Below are 24662 nucleotides of genomic sequence, written 5' to 3'. Positions count from 1 at the left end.
CCGTCGTTTTCGGCGTAGAGTATGCAAATGACCTAGTTACGCCGATTCACAAACGTACGTGCTCCCGGCGGTAGTTTTTTACGTCGTTTGCGTAAGGCTTTTTCGCCGTAAAGTTGCTCCTGCTATTAGGAGGCGCAGCCAATGTTAAGTATGGACGTCGTTCCCGCTTCGAAATTTGAATTTTTTACGTCATTTGCGTAAGTCGTTCGCGAATAGGGCTGGACGTAATTTACGTTCACGTCGAAACCAATACGTTGTTGCGGCGTACTTGAGAGCAATGCACACTGGGATATGTACACAGACGGCGCATGCGCCGTTCGTAAATCACGTCACGTCATCACATATTAGCATAAAACACGCCCCCCTTCCACATTTGAATTACGCGGGCTTACGCCGGCCCCATTTACGCTACGCCGCCGCAACTTACGGAGCAAGTGCTTTGTGAATACAGCACTTGCTGCTGTAAGTTACGGCGGCGTAGCGTTAATACAGTACGCTGCGCCGCCGTATCATTGCGCGCCCCTTCCTGAATCTACCCCAGTGTGTTGAGTTTTCCATAATATGAAAAAATGAAAATATTACAAAGAAATAAAAAAAAAATTCTTATGCCCCGTACACACGAGCGGAATTTCCATCAGAAAAAAGTTGGATGGAGCATAACACGGTCGGAAATTCCGTTCAAAAGCTTACATCGGACTTTTTCTGTTGGGAATTCCGCTCGTGTGTACGGGGCATTAGCATACTTATATGAGATACTTGTATGGATACTTACACTGTGAGCTCCTTGAATGGTGCGGATTAAGGTGAGGCCCTTCCACACATAGATGTCTCCATTTAAAGCACCTGAGTAAGTGACGTCTTCTCTTGCACATGCTAAGCACAGGATGGTCTGCAAGTCCCCAGTTTTCCCAAATATCCCCCTTTTGGCTGTTAGTGCATTTCCACATAACGTCCAGAACTGCAAGAAAAATCGCAAAGGTCGTTCGTTATAATACATCTTCTTATGTGGGACAAGTCATATCTAGATTAATACAAGATTCAATGACCTACAGAGATAGATGAGCCCTGTACATATGCTGTGTTTATTTATAGATACACTCACTGGCCACTTTATTAGGTACACCTCGCTAGCCCCGGGTTGGACCCACTTTTGCCTTCATTCTTGGTGGCATAGATTCTACAAGGTGTTGTAAACATTCCTCAGAGGTTTGGGTCCATAGTGACATGATAACATTGCATGGTTGCTGCAGATTTGTCGGCTGCACATCCATGATGGAAATTTCAAAGGTGCTCTATTAGATGAGGTGAGTGTGGAGGCCATTGGAGTACAGGGACCTCATTGTCCAGTGGTGAGATGATTGGAACTTTGTGACATGGTGCATTATCCTGCTGGAAGGAGCCATCAGAAGATGGGAACACTGGAGTCATAAAGGGATGGATATGGTCAGCAACAATACTCAGGTGGGCCGTGGTGAATAATCGATGCTCAATTGGCACTAAGGGGCCCAAAATGTGCCAAGAACAATACCCCCACACCATTACACCACCACCACCAGCCCAAACTGGTGATACAAGACAGAATGGATCCATGCACCAAATTCTGACCCGACCATCTGAATGTCGCAGCTGAAATCCAGACTCATCAGACCAGGCAGCATTTTGCCAAACTTCTATTGTCCAATTTTGGTGATCCGGTGTGAATTGTAGCCTCAGTTTTCTGGGCCAGATTCACAAAGAAGATACGCCGTCGTATCTCTCAGAGTATCTATGCGACTGATTCATAGAACCAGTTACGCATAGATATCCCTAAGATCCGACAGGTGTAATTGTTTTACACTGTCGGATCTTAGGATGCAATACCGCGGCCGCCGCTGGGGGGAGTTTGCGTCGTAAACCAGCGTCGGGTATGCAAATTAGGAGTTACGGCGATCCACGACGGTTTTTCGCGTTCGCTACGTCGCCGCTAGTCTAGTTTCCCGTCGCAAAGTTAGTCGTCGTTTTTGGTGCCCTAACTTTACACAGCACACGTATGTGCTGTATAAAGTATGGCCGTCGTTCCCGCGTCGAAATTTGAAAATTTTTCCTTCTCGCGTAAGACGTCCGGGTATACGGAAGTACGCTACGCACGTCGCCGTTCAAAAAAATGACGTCACTTCGCGCAAAGCATGGCAGGAATTTCGAAACGGAGCATGCACAGTAGGTCCGGCGCGGGAGCGCGCCTAATTTAAATGGTACACGCCCATTTGAATTACGCGGGCTTGCGCCGGAGGCCGCCAGCGTAGGTTTTCATTGCAAGTGCTTTGTGAATCAGGCACTTGCGATGAAAACTTGCGGCGGTGTAACGTATCTACGATACGTTACGCCGCCGCACTTCTACGTGAATCTGGCCCCCTGTTCTTAGCTGACAGGAGTGCCACCCGGTGTGGTCGTCTGCTGCCGTAGCCCATCTTCTGCAAGGTTCGATGTGTTGTGTGTTCAGAGATGGTATTCTGCATACCTTCGGTGTAACGAGTGGTTATTTGAGTTACTGTTGCCTTTCTATCATCAGGAACCAGTCTGTCCATTCTCCTCTAAACCTCTAACATCAACAAGACGTTTTCCTCCACACAACTGCCACTCACTGGATATTTTCTTTTTTTCAAACCCGAGAGATGGTGGTGCCTGGAAATCTCGGAAATACTCAGACCAGCCCGTCTGACACCAACAACCATGTCACATTCAAAGTCACTTAAATCCCCTTTCTAATGCTCAGTTTTAACTTCAGCAGGTCGTCTTCACCATGTCTAGGTGCCTAAAAGCATTGAGTTGCTGCCATGTGATTGGCTGATTAGCAATTTGTGTTATTAAGCAATTGAAGAGGTGTACCTAATAAAGTGGTCGGTGAGTGTATATGGACTTGATTTCCTTGCCTAACATATTTAAGAAAATAATGTCCTTACAAATGCACAGTTTAATCCTAAAAATCAAAAGACAATAGTATGGTCCTTATTTAGGATATCAGTATAAATGTTTGACCTACACAGCCAGTCTTCGGCAGCCCATAAATTCATCATTTTATTTTTGTTCAAGCAGCAGGTTGGTTGGGGGAATCGCTCCCGCTGAGCTATTGTGTTCTGATGGGGAGCCTTCCCAACCATCAGAATACAATGATTAGTGCTGCTGGCTATAACCGGCAGGACAGATCGATCACGAGACACCTGACAGGCTGGTTGTACAGAAGTCAATCTGTAGATCGCCTTCTGTACAATCAGGGTGCCTATACATGGATTGAAATTCAGCTGGTCACCGCTGAACTGGCCAAATTTTGACCCCCCCCCCCCCCCCCCAGCACAAATTCTCCTTCTAGCACTTCTTGCCATCATCCTCTCTCCCAACACAAATCCCCCCAAGCCTAGGTTCACACTGTAGCGATGCGCGAACCAGCGCGATTACAGCGCCGCTTCCCGCATCGCATCTCTCCCACAGGCAGTTCACACTGCGAACCGTTGCGGGTGTCAATATAATGACACCCCCCCAGATCAGCTCACAGATCGCAGTGCGAACTTGCACAGGAACTAGATCGCATGGGTGAGAACACCCATGCGATCAGATTTGAGTACGGGGGGGGGGGGGGGGGGGGGGGGGGGGGGGGGGGGGGGGGTTGGGGGGGGGGGGGAGTCCCTGCACTATTTTCCTGCGAATCCAATGCGAGTTCAGCCACACAACTGGGCAGACCACGGCTTGAATTTTGACGGGTTCACCAGGCTAAGATTCAAGCACTGCATGGCCAGGATTTAGGCCTACATCACATGGCGGCCAGAGGGTAATAGGGCCGCTGTTCCTATATAAAAAGGCTGCTAAATTCTAAAAAATGTAAACCCTTCTTAAAGCGGTGGTTCACCCTCAATAACAACATTCTAGCATTAAATTAAGCATAGTAGCGCGAGCTACAGTATGCCTTTATTTATTTTTTTTGCCCTGTATTTACTGTTTAATCCTATAGTGAAGATTCCGACTCCCCGCGGGGAATGGGCGTTCCTATCCAGAGGGAAGATGATTGACGGCCGGCTCTGGCACGTCACGCTCCCCGAAGATAGCCGGAGTAGGTCTCGGCTCTTCACGGCACCTGCGCACAGACTAGGCGCAGGCGCCGTGAAGAGCCAAGTCCTATTTCGGCTATTTCCGGAGAAGCGCGACGCGCCAGAGCCGGCCGTCAATCATCTTCCCTCTGGATAGGAACGCCCATTCCCCGCGGGGAGTCTGAATCTTCACTACGGGATTAAACAGTGAGTACGGGGCAAAAATAAAAATAAAGGCATACTGTAGCTCGCGCTACTATGCTTAATTTAATGCTAGAAAAAAAAAAAAATTATAGGGTGAACCCCCTCTTTAAAGGGGTTGTAAAGGTACAATTTTTTCCCCTAAATATCTTCCTTTACCTTAGTGCAGTCCTCCTTCACTTACCTCATCCTTCTATTTTGCTTTTAAATGTCCTTATTTCTTCTGAGAAATCCTCACTTCCTGTTCTTCTGCCTGTAACTCCACACAGTAATGCAAGGCTTTCTCTCTGGTGTGGAGTGTCGAGCTCGCCCCCTCCCTTGGACTACAGGAGAGTCAGACGCCCACTAACACACAGCTCCTTTCTCTATCTGCTACGTAGAGAGCGCCCTGACTCTCCTGTAGCCCAAAGGGAGGGGGCGAGCACGACACTCCACACCAGGGAGAAAGCCTCGCATTACTGTGTGGAGTTACAGACAGAAGAACAGGAAGTGGAGATTTCTCAGAAGAAATAAGGACATTTAAAAGCAAAATGGAAGGATGAGGTAAGTGAAGGAGGACTGCACTAAGGTAAAGGAAGATATTTAGGAAAAAAAATTGTACCTTTACAACCCCTTTAATATTTAATACTGTGCAATGTTGTGTTCTTTGAAGTTATATATACACATCCTACATCTTCAACCAAATGATTTTTTTTTTAATCCTTCTAAATACTTAAAAAAAAAAACTAATTATTTGCAAATAATCTCAGGTAACACACACAAAAAAAAATAGGCCTCCAAAACTTACCTTTATGTGTTTTACCCCACAGCTGACCAATCTGTTAGGCTGATATGGATCCCAGGAAATATCAAATATCTGTCAATAAATAATAAGACAATGAACTGTGAGATATATACACTTATATTGTTATATATAGTGGTGTGTGTGTATACACTTAATTTAAGATATATAGTGGTGTGTGTAAACACTTATATTGTTATATATAGTGGCATGTGTGTATATACACTTATATTGTTATATATAGTGGCATGTGTGTATATACACTTATATTGTTATATATAGTCGTGTGTGTGTATACACTTATATTGTTATATATAGTCGTGTGTGTGTATACACTTAAATTGTGATATATAGTGGTGTGTATATACACTTATATTGTTATATATAGTCGTGTGTGTGTATACACTTAAATTGTGATATATAGTGGTGTGTGTATACACTTATATTGTTATATATAGTGGTGTGTGTATACACTTATATTGTTATATATAGTGGCATGTGTGTATATACACTTATATTGTTATATATAGTCGTGTGTGTGTATACACTTATATTGTTATATATAGTGGTGTGTGTGTGTATACACTTAAATTGTGATATATAGTGGTGTGTGTATACACTTATATTGTTATATATAGTGGTGTGTGTATACACTTATATTGTTATATATAGTGGTGTGTGTATACACTTATATTGTTATATATAGTGGTGTGTGTATACACTTATATTGTTATATATAGTGGTGTGTGTGTGTATACACTTATATTGTTATATATAGTGGTGTGTGAGTGTGTATACACTTATATTGTTATATATAGTTGTGTGTGTGTGTATACACTTAAAGACCCAGCCTTTTCTGGCACTTTTTGATTACAAGTTAGAATCAGTATTTTTTGCTAGAAAACTATTCATAAAACTCTCAAACATTTTATATATATATTTTATATATACACACCTGCTGTGTGCTGGAGGCCCCCTCCTCCATCTCCAATAATTGCTTAAGACAGAAGTAAGTGACTCAGGCAAATAGCAGAGTAAGCAGACAGAAGTCACCCTACGTGCTTTGGATTGAGGCAAGTACACACTATAGAAGGATGTTCTTTGCACATTTTTTCATTTCAGAGGTTTACAACCACTTTAATCAAGACAATTTCAATAATAGGTTAAAAGGGAGCAACACAAGGAAGTCCATGTTTTTATACACTTTCATTGATTTTCTACTGGGGTCCATCAATAAACATCAGATTGGCGGATGTTTCTTTACTCAGTGCCATAAATAAAGGGCACAGGATAAAGTACCATGTCGCTTGGTACAGAGCCACTCAGATTGGCTCTGACACCATGTACAGAGCCAATCTGAGCGGCTCTGCACCTTAGTATTACTGTGATTGGTCATAGGGGAGGAAACTGGTACAAATGAATGGCTCATTTATTAACTCCTGAATCATTGTGCACATCTCTTTTTAATTTTGTCACCCCCCTCCTCTCCTACACTACTGATCTTCATACTTTAGAAGCACTTGTTCCAATCAGCCCCTGTAGGTATGTACCAGGCTAACTGGTCAGAATAATGCATGGAGGTTGTAAGCTTTTCCTTTTGGCCGAAGCCTTGAATGATAAGGCAATTACTAGCATTAAAGTGCATCTAAACCCAAGAAGGAGAATGTAAGGCCTCGTACACACGATTGGTTAAACAGAGGACAACGGTCTGATGGACCGTTTTCATCGGTCAAAACCGATCGTGTGTGGGCCCCATAGGTTATTTAACCATTGGTTAAAAAAAATACAACTTGCTTTAAATTTAACCGATGGATTCCTAACCGATGGGAAAAAAACGATCGTTAGTAGGCACAACCATCGGTTAAAAATCCACGCATGCTCAGAATCAAGTCGACGCATGCTTGGAAGCATTGAACTTCGTTTTTTTCAGCACGTCATTTTTTTTAACCGATGGTGTGTAGGCGCGACGGACCATCAGTCAGCTTTATCGGTTAACTGATGAAAACGGTCCATCAGACGTGCATTGCGGTAAATGACGTCGCAAGGACGTCATTTGCTTCGACGTGAACGTAAATGGCGTCCAACGCCATTCACGATCCACTTACGCAAACGACGTAAATTTCAAAAATCGCGACGCGGGAAATACGTCCATACTTACCAGTATGCAATTTGCATACTCTATGCAGTATGCAATTTGCATACTCTACTCTGACAACTACGGGAAGGCCACCTAGCGGCCAGCGTCAGAATGCACCCTAAGATACGATGGCTTAAGAGCCTTATGCCAGTCGTATCTTAGGCTACAGTCGGCGTATCGAGCTTTCTGAATACAGAAAGTTGATACGCCGGCGCTACTTAGCAATTACGCTATGGATACGCAGGCGTAATTGCTTGCTGAATCTACCCCAGTGACTGCATTCCTTTTCTTTTTTTCAGGCTTTTTTCTGTATGTGACCAGCATGTCAACCCTTCACCTCTTATCTTTCTACACATTAACCCTTTCACCTCCATCCTCCTGCTGTTTGCGCCCTGTACATTAACCTCTTTACCTCCTTATCCCCCTGTGTATGACCTGTATGTGCCGTTGTACCCCCCCCCCCCCCCCCCCCGCTAGGCAAATTATCACAGCACTGAAACGGAAAAACAGCCTGGTAATGAAGGTGTATTAAAAGCTGGTATTCAGGCAATGAGTATAAATGAGTATAAATGAGTATAGTGATTGCTGAGCCATTATGAGCCGTACATAATACAGCAGAGACCGTACATTCAATAGGCAGGCGGGACCAGCTGTGCTGGAAGTGGCACTCATCATCATGTTAGGCATCAAGTACCTCTTCAAATGGAAGTCTCTGTACAAAAGCTAAAGGAAGTATGTGAATTGTTATATTCATCGTGAAAATGTAGGGTAATTATGTGTCCTCTGGCTGTTTTTATCTCTCTGCCTCTCAACAGAACACTCATCCTCAGTACATGTTATCATCACAGTAATTCACAGACATAACATCACACACAACATATAAGACACAGATTAGAATAGGGGGTGGAAGAGCTTCATAGTACCCTGTCTGAATGGCCAGTTGCTGTAGCCAGAATTTTGCCTTTCTGCCAATCCCAAATGCAGACGGTGTTTTTGGCATCCAGTCCAACAGAGGCGAGGCGCTATATGAAACAAAAGAAAGAGAAAGTCTAGTTAGCTTCATTTGGGAACACATCAATGTATACAATAGTTTTAGAGGATGCCTATACTGATCATACACATATCAATAAATGTATTACATAGTTATATATATATTTGAAAAAATGGCAGTGTGACGGAACACATCGGGGCATAACCGGAAGTGACGTCATCATGCACAGTACTCCCGGAAGTGACGTCATCACGCACAGTACTCCCGGAAGTGACGTCATCATGCACAGTACTCCCGGAAGTGACGTCATCGTGCACAGTACTCCCGGAAGTGACGTCATCGTGCACAGTACTCCCGGAAGTGATGTCATCGTGCACAGTACACCCGGAAGTAACGTCATCGTGCACAGTACTCCCGGAAGCGTCGTCATCATGCACAGTACTCCCGGAAGGGACGTCATCATGCACAGTACTCCCGGAAGTGACATCATCATGCACAGTACTCCCGGAAGTGACATCATCATGCACAGTACTCCCGGAAGTGACATCATCGCGCACAGTACTCCCGGAAGTGACGTCATCATGCACCGTACTCCCGGAAGTGACGTCATCAACGACAGTACTCCCGAAAGTGACGTCATCCTGCACAGTACTCCCGGAAGTGAGTCATCATGCACAGTACTCCCGGAAGTGATGTAATCGTGCACAGTACTCCCGGAAGTGATGTCATCATGCACAGTACTCCCGGAAGTGATATCATCGTGCACAGTACTCCCGGAAGTGATATCATCGTGCACAGTACTCCCGGAAGTGACGTCATCGTGTACAGTACTCCCGGAAGTGATGTAATCGTGCACAGTACTCCCGGAAGTGATGTCATCGTGCACAGTACTCCCGGAAGTGATATCATCGTGCACAGTACTCCCGGAAGCGTCATCATCGTGCACAGTACTCCCGGAAGCGTCATCATCGTGCACAGTACTCCCGGAAGTGACGTCTTTGTACACCTCGGATTGAGCAGGAAGAAACTGTTAGCTATTGGTATGCATGAAGGAAACATTGGAATATACAATACGTATATATGTTTTATCGTATGTTTTTATGAATGTATTTATGTGAACTTGAGAAGGTTTTTGCATTTGTATAAATGTTGAAAAGTCAATGTTGTAATGTTTGTGAACATTTTTCATGTGAAAAACAATAAAAATAATTATAACGGAATGTACAACATTGAGTGATTTTAAACATGTGATTTTTTTCTTGGTAAAGAGAAAAGACTGGGGCACTCCTCTAAAATACCAAAATGTGTGAACACAAAACATAAACAGTTTAATAGAAGACAAATGTAATCCAGAAACAAAAAACATTATTTGCTACAAACTTTAAGTCTTTGCTACAAAAGTAAAGTCCATGGAATATGTGGCAGTTCAGAATATACATGGTGATACCCGAACCCAAAAGGGTCAACAGTGAATATCCAGCGTTAAACGCGCGTCTTGGACGAGACAAAAAAGAAATAAAATGGAGCTTCAAAATGAATCTTCCACCACATAAAACACACGCCTCTTACCAGATTTATAGGATCTCACTTGAGATCGCACTTGCTCAAGGTATACTTGAGAATTCAACAGCGGGAAGGAGACTCCCTGTGTTCCACTTCCGATCCGTGAAGTGACCCCGCTATGTTAGAGGGATGGTACTCGCCCAATCCTCACTCCAAACATATGTAGAGACAAAAGGAGACTACTGGTTGTTCGTGTTTAGCTGCCTTTTTACATTAGCGTTATTGCACGTTTTCCTGCGTTTTTTTGGAAGTTTTTTCATTAAAAAATCACTCCTTATAATGTAAAAACAGCTAAAAACGTCAAACACGGCTTGACGCAATTAGCAACATTTTTGGGGCGTTTTTTGTTTTTACTGCTCCTGGAAGCACAGCCTGTAGTTATTTTCTACTGCCCCTAAACGCCTCTGACAGTTTATGTGTGCATGGACACATAGGCTAACATGGAGGGGCTTTTAGAGGCAGTTAAAGTGTTTGTTAACCCCAAAATATAATTAAGATCCTGGTCCCTTAAAGCAGATTAAACAGCACAGCACAGTGCTTGTACTGTGTAATCTGTCCCCCACTAAACTGTAAAAAAAACAAAAAAAAAACTCCCTGAACCTGCCAATCCCTATATCCCCTTTCTGTACTGACCACGAAAATCAGGGCTGCTAAGCCCTGACCACCATGGTCAGAGTGCATTCCTCCAACATACAATACAGAGCTCTCCTCTCTGCTCTCCCCTCTCCTCCTCACACCCTCCTCCTTGCCTGTCAGCTCCCTCTCTGCGTCTCTGTCTCTGCCCGCCACGACTATTTCCAAATACGCAGCAGCTGAAAAAAAAATCATGGATGTGAACGTGTCCCATAGGAAAACATGTAAATGAACTGTAGTGTGTTTCTGCAAAAAGCACCAAAAAACAGAGGTGTGACCCAGGCCTGAGATGTTTAGTAACATAATGGGGTTAAAAAACAAAAATAACAACTAATCCCTACTGTAAGGGGTTCCATTTTTTACTGTGGGGCAGTGAAAGTAATATTTACAGTAGCGATTTGCCTTTTTGTACTATAAAGGGCTAACTTTTTTTTTTTAACCCCATTATGTTACTGGCCGATTAATTGATTACAATTTTCATAATCGATTAGTTGTTTCGGCCCTAGCTGCAATGTCTGCATCCAGAGCCTGTGGGTACAAATACAGAAAAAGACAAACCTGTCCATCCGAATCGAATGCCAAGCCGGCCACTCCATGCGTGTGCACATCTTTCAGGATGGAGATGGTCTGTACTGTGTAGGAATCCCAGATGCAGATGTACGGATCCTTCCCAACCTGGCCTGTTGCGACAAGAGTTCTGTCTGGATGTAATGCAAGGCTGCAGAGACAAAAACAAAAACAAAAAAAATCTATAAATATCAATATATTACAAAACTATCAATGGACATTTCTAAGTAATCACAGAAGGACATGTATCAATACAAGGGTGAAAGGGACAATTTGTGAAATTTGGGAACCAGAATGTATGTTACACATGAGAGTTTATGACCTTTATGTGCTGCACCTTAGACCCCTTTCACACTGAGGAGTTTTTCAGGTGCTACAGCGCTAAACATAGCGCTGCTATACCGGCTAAAAAACTCCTGCACTGCATACTCAATGTGAAAGCCTGAGGGCTTTCACACTGAGGCCCCGTACACACGACCGGATCTATCCTCTGAAACTGGTCCGACGGACATTTAAAACAATGGGAAACCGCGGCAATACCGCCCGCAATGCGCCTCTGCAGAGGCGCATTGGGGGCGGTATTAACCCTTTATCGGCCGCTAGCGGGGGTTAATACCGCACCGCTAGCGGCCGATTCCCGCGGCAATTCCGGCGGTATAGCGCCGCTATTTTTAGTGGCGCTATACCGCCACCACGGCTCCTGCCCCAGTGTAAAAGGGGCCTTATGGAATGAATATGGAAGGTGAGACAGAAATTCTGCTGCTACCCGAGCATGACCTTTTTTAAAGGAGAAACAGTGAGGTAGACTGGATGAGCTTCTTCAAAACATAGAAAAGGCCATATTCGAGTCCTTTTTAAGTCTGTAAGACAGAATATAGTCCTTGGAAAAACAGCCAGAATAAAGAGTATCCCAGCACCAGCCTCGGTGTGACAGATGAAGCCACACACCACCGCAGGAATCAAACAATTCCCCTTACCGGAAGGAGTGGACCCTCATATTATAGAGAGGTCAAACTCACTGGATGAACCCTCAATCCAGAGAAGAAATGACACTTCATATAGGAGACTCCAACAAGGATAATAAAGGCAGTACCCTAGGGGACCACCTCATAGACCTCCAATCTCCAGCAGTCAAGCACACATCCAAAATCGATAATAATGCAGTTTACCACCCATGGCTTTCTTCATCTTTATACTGATAATTTTTCATACCGATAATCATCCATACTTTGATGGGGACCCCGATGTACAGTCAAACTTTGATAGGAAACCTGATGTAAGGGGGGACTCTGATGCAGGTAATGCTGTAGGGGAGATTTTGATGGTGACCCTGATGAAAGGGGGGACTCTAATGTGAACCATGATGTAAGGTGAGCTCTGATGGAGACGTTGATGTAAGGGAGACTTAGATAGGGACCCTGATGTAAGGGCGGACTTTGGTGGGGATACTGATGTAAGAGTGGCTTTGATGGTGACACTGATGTAATAATGGAGACTTATGTAGCGGCCTGCTCCTGTTGGACTGACAAACAGGTAAGAAAGCTGCCGCTCCAGGTGAGCTCACTAGGGTAATTGATGTCCACTCAGAAGCAGATGGGTGCTGGCAATGCACTGGATGCGCAAAAAACAACAAGGATATGGACAGCCGCACTCCAGTAACTTGAAAAAGACGTGCCCTTTATTGGGTACAGGAACAAATAATACACTACAGGTATCAGCACACAGTGGGATAAACAGCTGACGCGTTTCGCATTGAGTGTCAATGCTTAACCTCTTGACCACTGCCCCATGTCAAAAAGACGTCCTCTTTTTAAAGTTGAATATCTCGATAACGGCAGCAGCTGCTGCCACAACCGAGATATTCATCTTTTCAGGGGGCGGTGGTGTACACGATAACGGTGGTCTCCGCGGCGGATTCGCCGCGAGATCGCCGTTATCTGTGGCGGGAGAGGGCCCCCCCCCCTCCCGCCGCTCTCCCGCGCCCTCCGCCGCTTACCGGAGCCGTCGGTAGCGGCGGAGGGGATCGGATGTGTCCGGCAGCTGAGCGGGGACGGGACTGAAGGAGAAATCTCCTTCACCCGTCCTCATAGCTCTGCTGGGCGGAAGTGACGTCAAAACGTCAGTCCCGCCCAGCCTCTTAAAGAAACATTTTTTTTTTTTGTCATTTGAAAAAATGACTTTGTTTTTTTTTTTTTGTTTTTTTTTGCATTTAAGTCTAATTATGAGATCTGAGGTCTTTTTGACCCCAGATCTCATATTTAAGAGGACCTGTCATGCTTTTTTCTATTACAAGGGATGTTTACATTCCTTGTAATAGGAATAAAAGTGATCAATTTTTTTTTTTTTTTTTTTCAGTGTAAAAAATTATAAAACTAAATAAAAATAAATAAGAAAACCAAAAAAAAATTTAAAGCGCCCCGTCCCGACGAGCTCGCGCGTAGAAGCAAACGCATACGCGAGTAGCGCCCGCATATGAAAACGGTATTCAAACCACACAAGTGAGGTATCGCCGCGATCGTTAGAGTGAGAGCAATAATTCTAGCCCTAGACCTACTCTGCAACTCAAAAAATGCAACCTGTAGAATTTTTTAAACGTCGCCTATCGAGATTTTTAAGGGTAAAAGTTTGACGCCATGCCACGAGCGGGCGCAATTTTTAAGCGTGACATGTTGGGTATCATTTTACTCGGCGTAACATTATCTTTCACAATATATAAAAAAATTGGGCAAAATGTATTGTTGTCTTATTTTTTAATTCAAAAAAGTGATTTTTATCCAAAAAAAGTGCGCTTGTAAGACCGCTGCGCAAATACGGTGTGACAAAAAGTATTGCAATGACTGCCATTTTATTCCCTAGGATGTCTGCTAAAAAAAATATATAATGTTTGGGGGTTCCGATTAATTTTCTAGCAAAAAAATTGTGATTTTCACATGAAGGAGAGAAGTGCCAGAATTCACCTGGTGGGCAAGTGGTTAATCATAGCATATGATTAAGCATTGACACTCAATGCGAAACGCGTCAGCTGTTTATCCCACTGTGTGCTGATACCTGTAGTGTATTTTTTCCTGTACCCAATAAAGGGCACGTCTTTTTCAAGTTACTGGAGTGCGGCTGTCCATATCCTTGTTGTTTTTTGCACTCCTGTTGGACTGACGGTGTGTTAAATTTAGAAGGGACTCTGAGTGTTAGTTAACTCAGACACATATAAATTTGGCTTTTGTTTCAGCCGTGGCTGTGCTGGGAGTGACCACCATTGTTTGCCTGGGGTGTTGTTACCACTCCAGGCCAAGGGTGGCAGCAGCTAAGTCAAGGTGATATTGGGTGTCTCCCCTCGGCAGCCAATCAGTGGGGGTTAGTCGTCCCGCTGTCCATGCTGGGGATGGGCACTTAAGGAACAGACGCCACTGAACCAAGGTCGTTGATCCTTGGTCGGTTGTCCCACAGCCTCGTGGCCCTCCTGGCCAGGGGTGCGTGCTCCTGCAATCCTGGCTCCGGTACCACGTTGGTCCGGGGTTGTGATCTGTTGAGTAGGCCCAGTAAGTAGACTGGGTTTACGGTTTCAAGGTGATCCTGTGCTGTCTGTCCTGGAGGGAGGAAGCCGCTTGATGAAGGACCTATCTTGGAGAGGACCGAGCTGGAGGCTGGTATCTCAGGAGAGGCTTGGAAACTTCATAGAAGGACGCACCATGTACTGAGAGGCTTGATGGTGATCGCCTATCAGACTTGAATTCTACAGGAATTAATCTGAACAGATCCGGGTGCTAAATCCTGTGCTAGGGGATTCTGGACCTGAAAGTGTCTCAACTCAAAGGAAGGTCTGTGGTAGAGACTGTACTTTGTTCAGTGCGCCACTCTGGTTGCTACGCCGGTGAGAGGGACCTATCCGGGTGAGCAATACCCACTCTGGCTAGAGTGGCAATGAAAGCTGTGTTGCTGGAAGCAGGATTGTTTCTGGATTGAAATCTTGCACCTGAACCTATCTACTTGTTTACCCTTCCACCTCAAGTTCTACAAATAAATATTAGAAAAAGAAGTGTAAAGTGTGGACATTGAACTTTCTCAACGATCATCTACCACCTTGGACGGCGAGAAGATAGAGGTAACAAGCCGCCCGAAAAAATATCCAGCAGCTCCTTCGGGGGTATTGCTACACTTAGATAAGGACTCTGATGGGGATACTAATGTAAGGGGGACTCTGATGTAAAAGAGACTCAAATGTAATTAGTTCTTTGATGTGAACTCTGATATAAAGGAGCTCTAATGGGGACTTTGATGGGCCAAAAGTGGAGCCCCACCCTTCCCCTGGAGTCTTCTGGGACACATCACAGGTACTAGAAGACGCCTGGAGCTCCTCTAAGTTTATATGGAATGTCTTTGCTTTGTATTCCGGATTTTTTTCTCACTTGTTCTGAATCATATTATGTCGATTACCAGTGGCGGTTCATCCATAGAGGGCGCTGGATCGCTGCCCCCTCTACAGCCACTGAAATACATGCATTGCATGAATCTATGTATTTTCGCCACTGCCGCCCACTATTCAGATGGCCGGATGCTGAGCGCTGTCCATCTGAATAATGGCAGCTGGTTGGCTGTGTGGAAGTGCCTATCAGAGCCAGCGGCTCTGATAGGCTTTCCGAGTACAGCCCTCAAGCTGTAGTCGGCTTCCTAAATGCTTATCCTCGGGACGTACCGGCGGTGCGTTCCTTGGATAAGACTGACAGGCGTCTCAGCCAATCAGGTTCACCGGTTCTGGTTATCGGTAACCTGATTGGCTGAAGCGTCATCGAGGGCGGGAGAAGACATCGAGGGACGTTGAAGGAGGATGGCTGACCCGAGAAAGGTAAGTGCCAGGCAGGGGGGGGGGGGGTGCATTTTACAGGTCTCAGTGGCAGAATTTAACTGGGCACAGTGGCGACAATTGCGGGGCACAGTGGCTACAATTGCTGGCCTGCTGGCACAGTGGTAACAATTGATGGCATATACAGGTCACAGTGACAGCATTTTACTGGGCACAGTCGCGACAATTGCGGGGCACAGTGGCTACAATTGATGGGCACAGTGACAGTGGTAACAATTGATGGCAATCATGGCACAGTGGTAACAATTGATGGGCACAGTGGTGACAATTGATGGGCACAGTGGTGACAATTGATGGGCACAGTGGCGACAATTGATCGCACAGTGGTGACAATTGATCGCACAGTGGCTGTGTTTGATGGCATGGCACAGTGGTGACATTTGATGGCACAGTGACTGCATTTCATGGCATGGCACAGTGGCTGTGTTTGATGGCATGGCACAGTGGTGACATTTGATGGCACAGTGACTGCATTTTATGGCATGACACAGTGGTTGCGTTTGATGGCATGGCACAGTGGCTGTGTTTGATGGCAAGGCACAGTGGTGACAATTGAAGGCACAGTGGTTGCATCTGATGGGCACAGTGAGGCTGCAATTGTTTTTTTTTGTTTTTTTTCGTTTGCGCCCCCCCCCAAATTTTTGAGCACCAGCTGCCACTGACGATTACAAAAAATTCCAAGTATAATATATTCATTCATTTAAATGTATTTTGTTAATCTATTATACAGATATTTTTTCACCCTGTAGAATGTGACGTGTCTCTTGTACTGACTAGTATAAGGACTCCGACTCTCTTCACCACTGAACTTCCCCTCTCCAGGCTCCCCGCCGATCTCACCGCCTTCAGTTCCCCGACATCCTCTAGAACTATGAATGTTATTTTCGCATCGGCTGCGGCACCAACGCCATGATTATTATTCATAGATGGAAAGTGACTGATTGAGGTCTAGGTGTGCAGTCACATCAAGGTGAGAGAGCGGAGCGCTGGGGGATTCAGGCAGCGCAATGTGAGAACTGGGAGGAGGACGGTGTCACCGGCGCAGGGAAGAGACATTATTCCAGGATAGTTCACAGAATCTACAAGATCACACCTCAGAGCTGTGAAGAGACACCAACAATCCCGTCGCCCCCATTGTGTGTTCCATGAAATGTAGAAATGAAAGGTGTTAGGCCAACGTTACATATTTGCCTTAAAGCGGTATTAAACCCAAATGTAATATATTGCAGCTTACCAATCATTATATGTGGTGGCTGCATTAGATTTATTTTCTTTTTTCTCTCTGTTTTCACCTGGTGATCTGATCAGTAACACACCTCCTGTATTCAAGTGCCCCCCTGTATGAAGGAGCACAGGAGGCACCTTTGGACAGCAGCATTGTCAGTTTGGGGGGGGGGAGAGTGTTAGCTGTACTATCAGATTTAAAACGGAGTTCCACCCAAAAGTGGTATGCCTCATTTGGCATGTCATTTTTTATTGAGGGGGGGGGGTGTCCTCTTTTTAGTGAGACTTCCTGTCCCACGTCCTTTCTTTTTTCGGCCGCCTAGGCGAGTCCTCCTCTCGCCCCAAGGCGGCCCCTCCCTGCCAGCGATCTTCTGGGACACAACTCAGGTCCCAGAAGATCGGCTGGCCAATAGGAGAGTGCAGTGCGACTTGCGCATGTGCAGTGCGTGACCGGCCGTGAAGCAGTAAGCCGTCACGGCCGGGTGCCCACAGTTACAATGACAGCGCTGAGGAGAGGAGGGGGAGAGGAGCGGGCCTCCAGGCGGCCGCATCGCTGGAGCGTGGGGCAGGTAAGCGACGGTTTATTAAAAGTCAGCAGCTATGCTTTTTGTAGCTGCCGACTTTTAACCACTTGCCGCCCGCCAATGACATATTGACGTCGGCAAAGTGGTTGTAGAATCCTGACTGGACGTCATATGACGTCCTCAGGATTCTGAGCCGCTGCGCGCCCCCGGGGGCGCGCATCGCGGCGATCGTTGTTGCAGGGTGTCAGTCTGATACCCTGCAACTTCGATCTCGGTAAAGAGTCTCTCACGGAGACTCTTTACCACGTGATCAGCCGTGTCCAACCACGGCTAACCACGATGTAAACAGGAAGAGCCGTTGATGGCTCTTCCTCACTCGCGTCTGACAGACGTGAGTAGAGGAGAGCCGATCGGCGGCTCTCCTGACAGGGGGGGTTCGCGCTGATTGTTTCAGCGCAGCCCCCCCTCGGATCGCCACACTGGACCACCAGGGAAGCCCACCCTGGACCAGGGAAGGGCAAAAAAAAAAAAAGGGGGCAAAAAAAAAAGTCTGGGGGAAAAAAAAAACATTTAAAAAAAAAAGATGCCAATCAGTGCCCACAAATGGGCACTGACTGGCAACATGGGTAAATCAGTGCCGCCCCACAGTGTCCATCAGTGCCACCCCACAGTGTCCATCAGTGCCACCCCACAGTGCCCATCCATGCACAGTGCCCACCTATCAGTGCCCATCTGTGCCACCCATGAGTGCCCATCTGTGCCGCCTATGAGTGCCCAGTGCCGCCCATGAGTGCCCATCAGTGCCGCCCATGAGTGCCCATCAGTGCCGCCTATGAGTGCCGCCTATGAGTGCCCATCAGTGCCGCATACCAGCGCCGCCAATCAGTGCCACCTCATCTGTGCCCGTCAGTACTACCTCATCGATGTCCATCAGTGCCATCTCATCAGTGCCCATCAGTGCCGCCATATCAGTGCCCGTAATTGAAAGAGAAAACGTGCTTATTTACAAAAAAAATTACAGAAAAAAATAAAAACGTAATTTTTTTTCAAAATTTTCAGTTGTTGCGCAAAAAAAAAAAAAAATCGCAGAGGTGATCAAATACCACCAAAAGAAAGCTCTATTTGTGGGGAAAAAAGGACGCCAATTTTGTTTGGGTACAGTGTAGCATGACCGCGCAATTGCCATTCAAAGTGCGACAGTGCTGAAAGCTGAAAATTGGCCTGGGCAGGAAGGTGCGTAAGTGCCCTGTATGGAAGTGGTTAATAAACGAAAAAACATGTGGAACTCCGCTTTGGATACAATAAAGCCTCGTACACACGATCAGTCCATCCGATGAGAACGGTCTGAAGGACCGTTGTCATCGGTTAACCGATGAAGCTGACTGATGGTCCGTCGCGCCCACACACCACTGGTTAAATATCCGATCGTGTCAGAACGCGGTGACGTAAAACACAATGACGCGCTGAAAAGAATGAAGTTCAGTGCTTCCAAGCATGCGTCGACTTGATTCTGAGCATGCGTGGATTTTTAACCCATGGTCGTGCCTACTAACGATCGGTTTTGACCTATCGGTTTGGAATCCATCGGATATATTTAAAGCAAGTTGTCTTTTTATTAACTGATGGTTAAATAACCTATGGGGCCCACACACGATCGGTTTTGACCAATGAAAACGGTCCATCAGACCGTTTTCCTCTGTTTAACCTATCGTGTGTACGAGGCCTGACGCATTGAAGCCAAACTCCAATGTATAATCTTTAGAGGTGTTTCCTAAGGTTTTAAACCTTACTTATAGAGGGATTCGGTTGCTGATGGTTCTTTGTTCCTAATTAGTGCTTTGCTCTACAAATCTACTTATATCCAATGTAGAATCAGTTAACCACTTCAGTACCTGCTTTTTGTTTATAGCGCAAAAAAATAAAAACCGCAGAGGTGATCAAATACCACCAAAAGAAAGCTCTATTTGTGGGGGGAAAAAGGACATACATTTTATTTGGGTCCAGCGTCGCACGACCGCGCAATTATCAGTTAAAGCAGTGCCGTATCGCAAAAAATGGCCAGGTCATAAAGGGGGGTAAATCTTCCAGAAGTCAAGTGGTTAAGGCCTCGTACACACGATTTGTTAACCAGAGGACAATGGTCTGAAGGAGCGTTGTCTTAGGTTAACCGATGAAGCTGACTGATGGTCTGATGTGCGTACACACCATCAGTTAAAAAACCGATCGTGTCAGAACGCGGTGACGTAAAACACAAACGACGTGCTGAAAAAAACGAAGTTCAATGCTTTTTTTTTTTTAACTGCGCTTGCGCCGTCCGTGGGGGTATCCCAGTGCTCGAAATTAACCCGGAAAAATCCAATGCTTCAGACGGTGACGTCATTCTACGCAAATCCATGTTCGTGAACGACTTACGCAAACGACGTAAAAATTTCAAAATTGTACGCGGGAACGACGGCCATACTTAACATTGAGTACGCCTCATAACAGCAGCTTTAACTATACGCCGGAAAAAGCCGAACAAAAACGACGTAAAAAAATGCGCCGGCCGGACGTACGTTCGTGGATCGCCGTAAATAGCTAATTTGCATACTCAACACGGATTTCGACGGAAACGCCACCTAGCGGCCGCCGAAAAATTGCATCTAAGATCCAACGGCGTACTAAGACGTACGCCTGTCGGATCGATCCCAGATGCCGTTGTATTTTGTTTTGTGGATACAGAACAAAGATACAACGCGGGAAATTTAAAATTACGCCGGCGTATGAATAGATACGCCGACGTAATCCTTTTTTGGATCTGCCTCTTTATGTTTATTATTATTATTTTAATAAAAAAAAAAGAAAATTGCCTTTTTAAACGGTTTTAAAGCTTATATGAGATTTTATTCATTGGTTCTAGATCTAGTTTTGTATAGCTTTTAGGCATAATTTGTGATATATGATAGTACATCATATTTTAAAGGCATGTGTTGCATTAAAATTGGTCGACAACTCACAACAAATATTATTATATGTCATTTTTTTCCCATTTCTCTTCTCCTTTTATGCCTTGAAAGAAGAGCTGTATCCAGACTATTTCCAGCCATGTCCGGAGGTGCAGGCCGGACTAGACATCAATCTAGGATTGGGCTGGTCATTTGCACTGCGAGATACAAGCGGGGCATTTCATAAGGCAGCCCCCCCCTCCCCCCCCGGCATCATTTACCAGCCAAGTAGAAAGACTATTTCTGGGAATTGCTGATGTGAGGAGCCAAGCCGTGTTCGCTATTCTCCCCTAGCGAAACCAGTAATTAATTGCTGAGGAATTCCCTGAACTTGTCTGGATGTCTTCTCATAATTAATATAGCAGAATGCAGTTAGTTTTATGATCCTCTAATTAATCAGAGATATCAGACGTCTGGACCCTAATTTGGGATGTCAGGATCATGCTTGTTGTAAAGGCAAACAAGAAATCTAGGGCAGTTCTGTGTAAAGATTTTAAGATCGGATTTAATGGAGGAAATGAATTAAACATACGATAAGCGATTGACGCCCATAATTGACCGCGGATAAAATATGACTTGTGTGTGCGCTCCGAATTGATGTACTGAGCGCCAGAAAGCCGAGTACCTGGGAGATGATCCTAAGTGCTACATATCTCGAGATGTCCATATCTGAGCCCATCGGTGTCCATTTTCAATACCGATTATGGGATGTATGTGTGGAATGGACAGAACGGATCCTAAGGACCCTTTCACACGGGCGGACCGTTAATTTCATCAACTCAGTTACGTTTTTTTAAAGGAAAAACGAACAAAGTTTACATCCGTTTCCCATCAGTTTTTATCAATTAAGGCTCTTTCACACAGACGGCCCGTTCAGGTCCGCCTGCCAGTTTTCCTGCCAGTTGCTCCTCTATGGAGCCGCGGATGTCAGCGGTGACATGCCCGCTGACATCCGACACGCTCCGATCCGCTAAAGTGTGACGGAGGAAAAACCTACTTTTCCATCCGTCTGGCGGATCGGGTGACTACAGACAGACGGTCCTTGTTCATCCGATCCCCCCCCATAGTGGAGAGCGGAGAAAAGACAGGGCGGTCCCTGCACAGTGTGCGGGGACCGCCCTGTCATCCGCCGGCTCAGCGGCGACCAACGGAGCGATGGGGATGCATGCGCTAACGTCCGCAACGATCCGCGTCCGCAAAGTTCCGCTTTTTCAGACGGAAGAAAACCCTATTTTTCTTCCGTCTGGCGGAACGGATCGGATGAATACGGACACACGGTCCGTATTCATCCGATTCCCCATAGGGGAGAGCGGAGGAAAGACAGGGTGGTCTCTGCACAGTGTGCGGGGAACGCCCTGTCAGCCGACAGCTCAGCAGGAATTAATGGAGGAATCCCCGCTGAGCCAAACGGGCTAACGGAGTGGATCAATACGGATCCGCTCCGTGTGAAAGAGCCCTTACTCATCCGTTTCTCATCCGCTTCCCATCAGCTTCCCATCAGCTTCTCATCAGCTTCCCATCCGTTTCTCATCAGCTTCCCATCCGCTTCTCATCAGCTTCCCATCCGTTTCTCATCAGCTTCCCATCCGCTTCTCATCAGCTTCCCATCCGTTTCTCATCAGCTTCCCATCCGTTTCTCATCAGCTTCCCATCAGCTTCCTATCAGTTTCTCATCAGCTTCTCATCAGTTTCTCATCAGCTTCCCATCAGTTTCTCATCAGCTTCCCATCAGTTTCTCATCAGCTTCTCATCCGTTTCTCATAAGGCCTCTTTCACACGGAGCGGACCGTTTTTGTGTCCGCTCCGTGTGTGTCCGTCGGCTCAGCGGGGATCATCCGTAATCCCCGCTGAGCTGTCGGCGGACAGGGCGGTCCCTGCACACTGTGCAGAGACCGCCCTGTCTTTCCTCTGCTCTACCCTATGGGGAATCGGATGAAGACGGACCCGATCCCGACGGACGCGGATGGTTGCGGACGTTAGCGGATGCTCCATCCGCTAACGGACGCGATCCCATAGGGATGCATTACAAGTCCGTAAACAGACTTGTAATAAACGGACGAACGGTCCGAGTGTCCGCAAAGCTCAGCGGGGATCCTCCGTAAAATGCCCGCTCAGCCGTCGGCTGACAGGGCGGTCCCCGCACACTGTGCAGGGACCGCCCCTTCATTCCTCCGCTCTCCCCTATGGGGGGGATCGGATGAACACGGACCGTATGTCCGTGTTCATCCGATCCGATTCGGAAGAACAAATAGGATTTTCTTCCGTTCAAAAAATCGGAGCTTTGCGGAGGCGGACAATTACGGGTGTCAGCGGATGGTCATCCGCTGACACCCGCAATCACATAGGGACCAATGTATGTCCCGTTTTCATCCGCAACGGACGGATGAAAATGCGGACATACGGTCCGCACATGTGAAAGGGGCCTAAATCCAGCTCTGAGCAATCCTCTTTTTCTTTTTTCAGTGAAATAAAACGGACAAACAGGAGAAAACCTTTGTCCGTTCCGCCCCCTTGCTGTGAGTGACGGGTTATTTACATATCTCATTCCCCCCCATAATTCCCGCCCCACTCCTTTTCTGAAGTCATGTGGTTACTTTTCTGGATTTTGACTGGATGTTAGCGATCATAGCAGAATTTAGTGTAAGGAATACACAGGAAAAAATGCATGTTGACAAGGGGAGTGTAGAGGTGGGTGGGGAGTCTACTGACATCACGACTCCACCCACCGAGCTCCAGACAACAGACCCACCCACAGAATCTGCAGTTTTTCAGTTCTTATAACGGACAGAAGGGAGACATTTGACAGGTAAGGATACATGCAGGAGGCATCTATATCCTTATAGATCAGCACCATGGCAGTAGTTTAGAAAGGATGAGAGGGGGTTCACATCCACTTTAAGCCCTGTACACACGATCCAAAAATTACGCTTTTGAATCGATCGTACGATTATCGGATCGTTAGTACAGAGCTTTCGAAAAACAATCATGACGGTTCATCCAATATTATTCTATCGGAAATGCGCCGTAATTTTTTTCATACGATGCCAGATCGTACGATTTTCGTTTAATTAGTACAGCCGTCGTTTGAAAATGCAATACAAATGCAATACAACACATGACATACCGTATTTATCGGCGTATACCGCGCACTATTTTGCCCTGAAAATCAGGGCAAAATCGTACGTACAGGACGTCAGCGCGACAGTTGCCGAGCCTGCCCGAAGATTCACGAGTGTACTGCGCTCGGTATATGCCGGCGCAGTATTCAAACTCGTGGCGGGAAGGACGCAAGGATGCCGCAGAAGGACGCCGGACCCGCCGAAGAGGACACCGGACCCACCGAAGAGGACACCGGACCCGCCGCAGAAGGACGCCGGACCCGCCGAAGAGGACACCCGAAGCCGCAGAAGGACGCCGGACCCGATGAGGCCGCCGATGGACGCCGCGCAAGACACCAAAACTTTAAGTACAAAAAAACAAAAAAACTTTTTTTCCACAGGATTGGGGGCCACTTTAGGGGTGCGCGGTATACGCGGGAGCGCGTTATACCGCGATAAATACGGTAATTTCCAAATTTTTATTCTGTCGTAAAATAATGTTTGTGACTTTAGTAAACTCATCAGATTCGACGTGAGATCAGCATGCAAAAAAAAAAAAAAAAAAACGGACGATCATTCATGCGATAATCAGATCGTGTGTACCGGGCATTACTCTGATTGAATGTGGCCATCCGGTCCCAATGCAGGTGAAGCCGATGCGATTCATACTGCCATGACAACAGCTACAGAGAGAACTGATGGACTCCCATAATGATTGTCACCGTCGGGGATACAATGGAGAAACACCTGCACAAAGGGAAAGCAAACAATGGCAGACAGGACTGTTATCTGCCTTTGATGTGAAAGAGTCGAGCGGCGAGAAGTTTGCCACGCTAAATTTATCAACACCGCGTCAGATTAAATCACTGGCTTCTATTTTTATCCACGGATCCCTTCTGTACATTAGTAGGACTGCTGCCATAAAACAGCAAGCCTATTTTTCTCAATTATTCATCGTTCTCATCACTCTAGATGGAAAAAAAAAATACAACGTCACATAAATCAAATATTCAGAAGCTGGAGTAATTAGTTTCAATCATGTT

At 46.0% G+C, this 24662-nt stretch overlaps 1 protein-coding gene across 3 annotated transcripts in view; it reads right to left on the bottom strand.

The window, feature by feature from the left end:
* Positions 1-24662, bottom strand: part of EML6 (EMAP like 6) — a 234721-nt gene that overhangs the window by 178443 nt on the left and 31616 nt on the right. For all 3 annotated transcript variants that reach the window (XM_040351653.1, XM_040351651.1, XM_040351652.1), the window contains exons 2-5: positions 10923-11082; positions 8101-8199; positions 5047-5115; positions 773-958 (exon numbers count right to left, since the gene is read on the bottom strand). In XM_040351653.1, coding sequence (XP_040207587.1) covers positions 773-958; positions 5047-5115; positions 8101-8199; positions 10923-11082 — 514 coding nt within the window. The remainder of the gene's footprint in view (positions 1-772; positions 959-5046; positions 5116-8100; positions 8200-10922; positions 11083-24662) is intronic.

Source organism: Rana temporaria, chromosome 4, assembly GCF_905171775.1.
Source record: "Rana temporaria chromosome 4, aRanTem1.1, whole genome shotgun sequence".
NCBI classification, from domain to species: Eukaryota; Metazoa; Chordata; class Amphibia; order Anura; family Ranidae; genus Rana; species Rana temporaria.
This window is presented reverse-complemented; position numbering and strand designations above follow the sequence as displayed.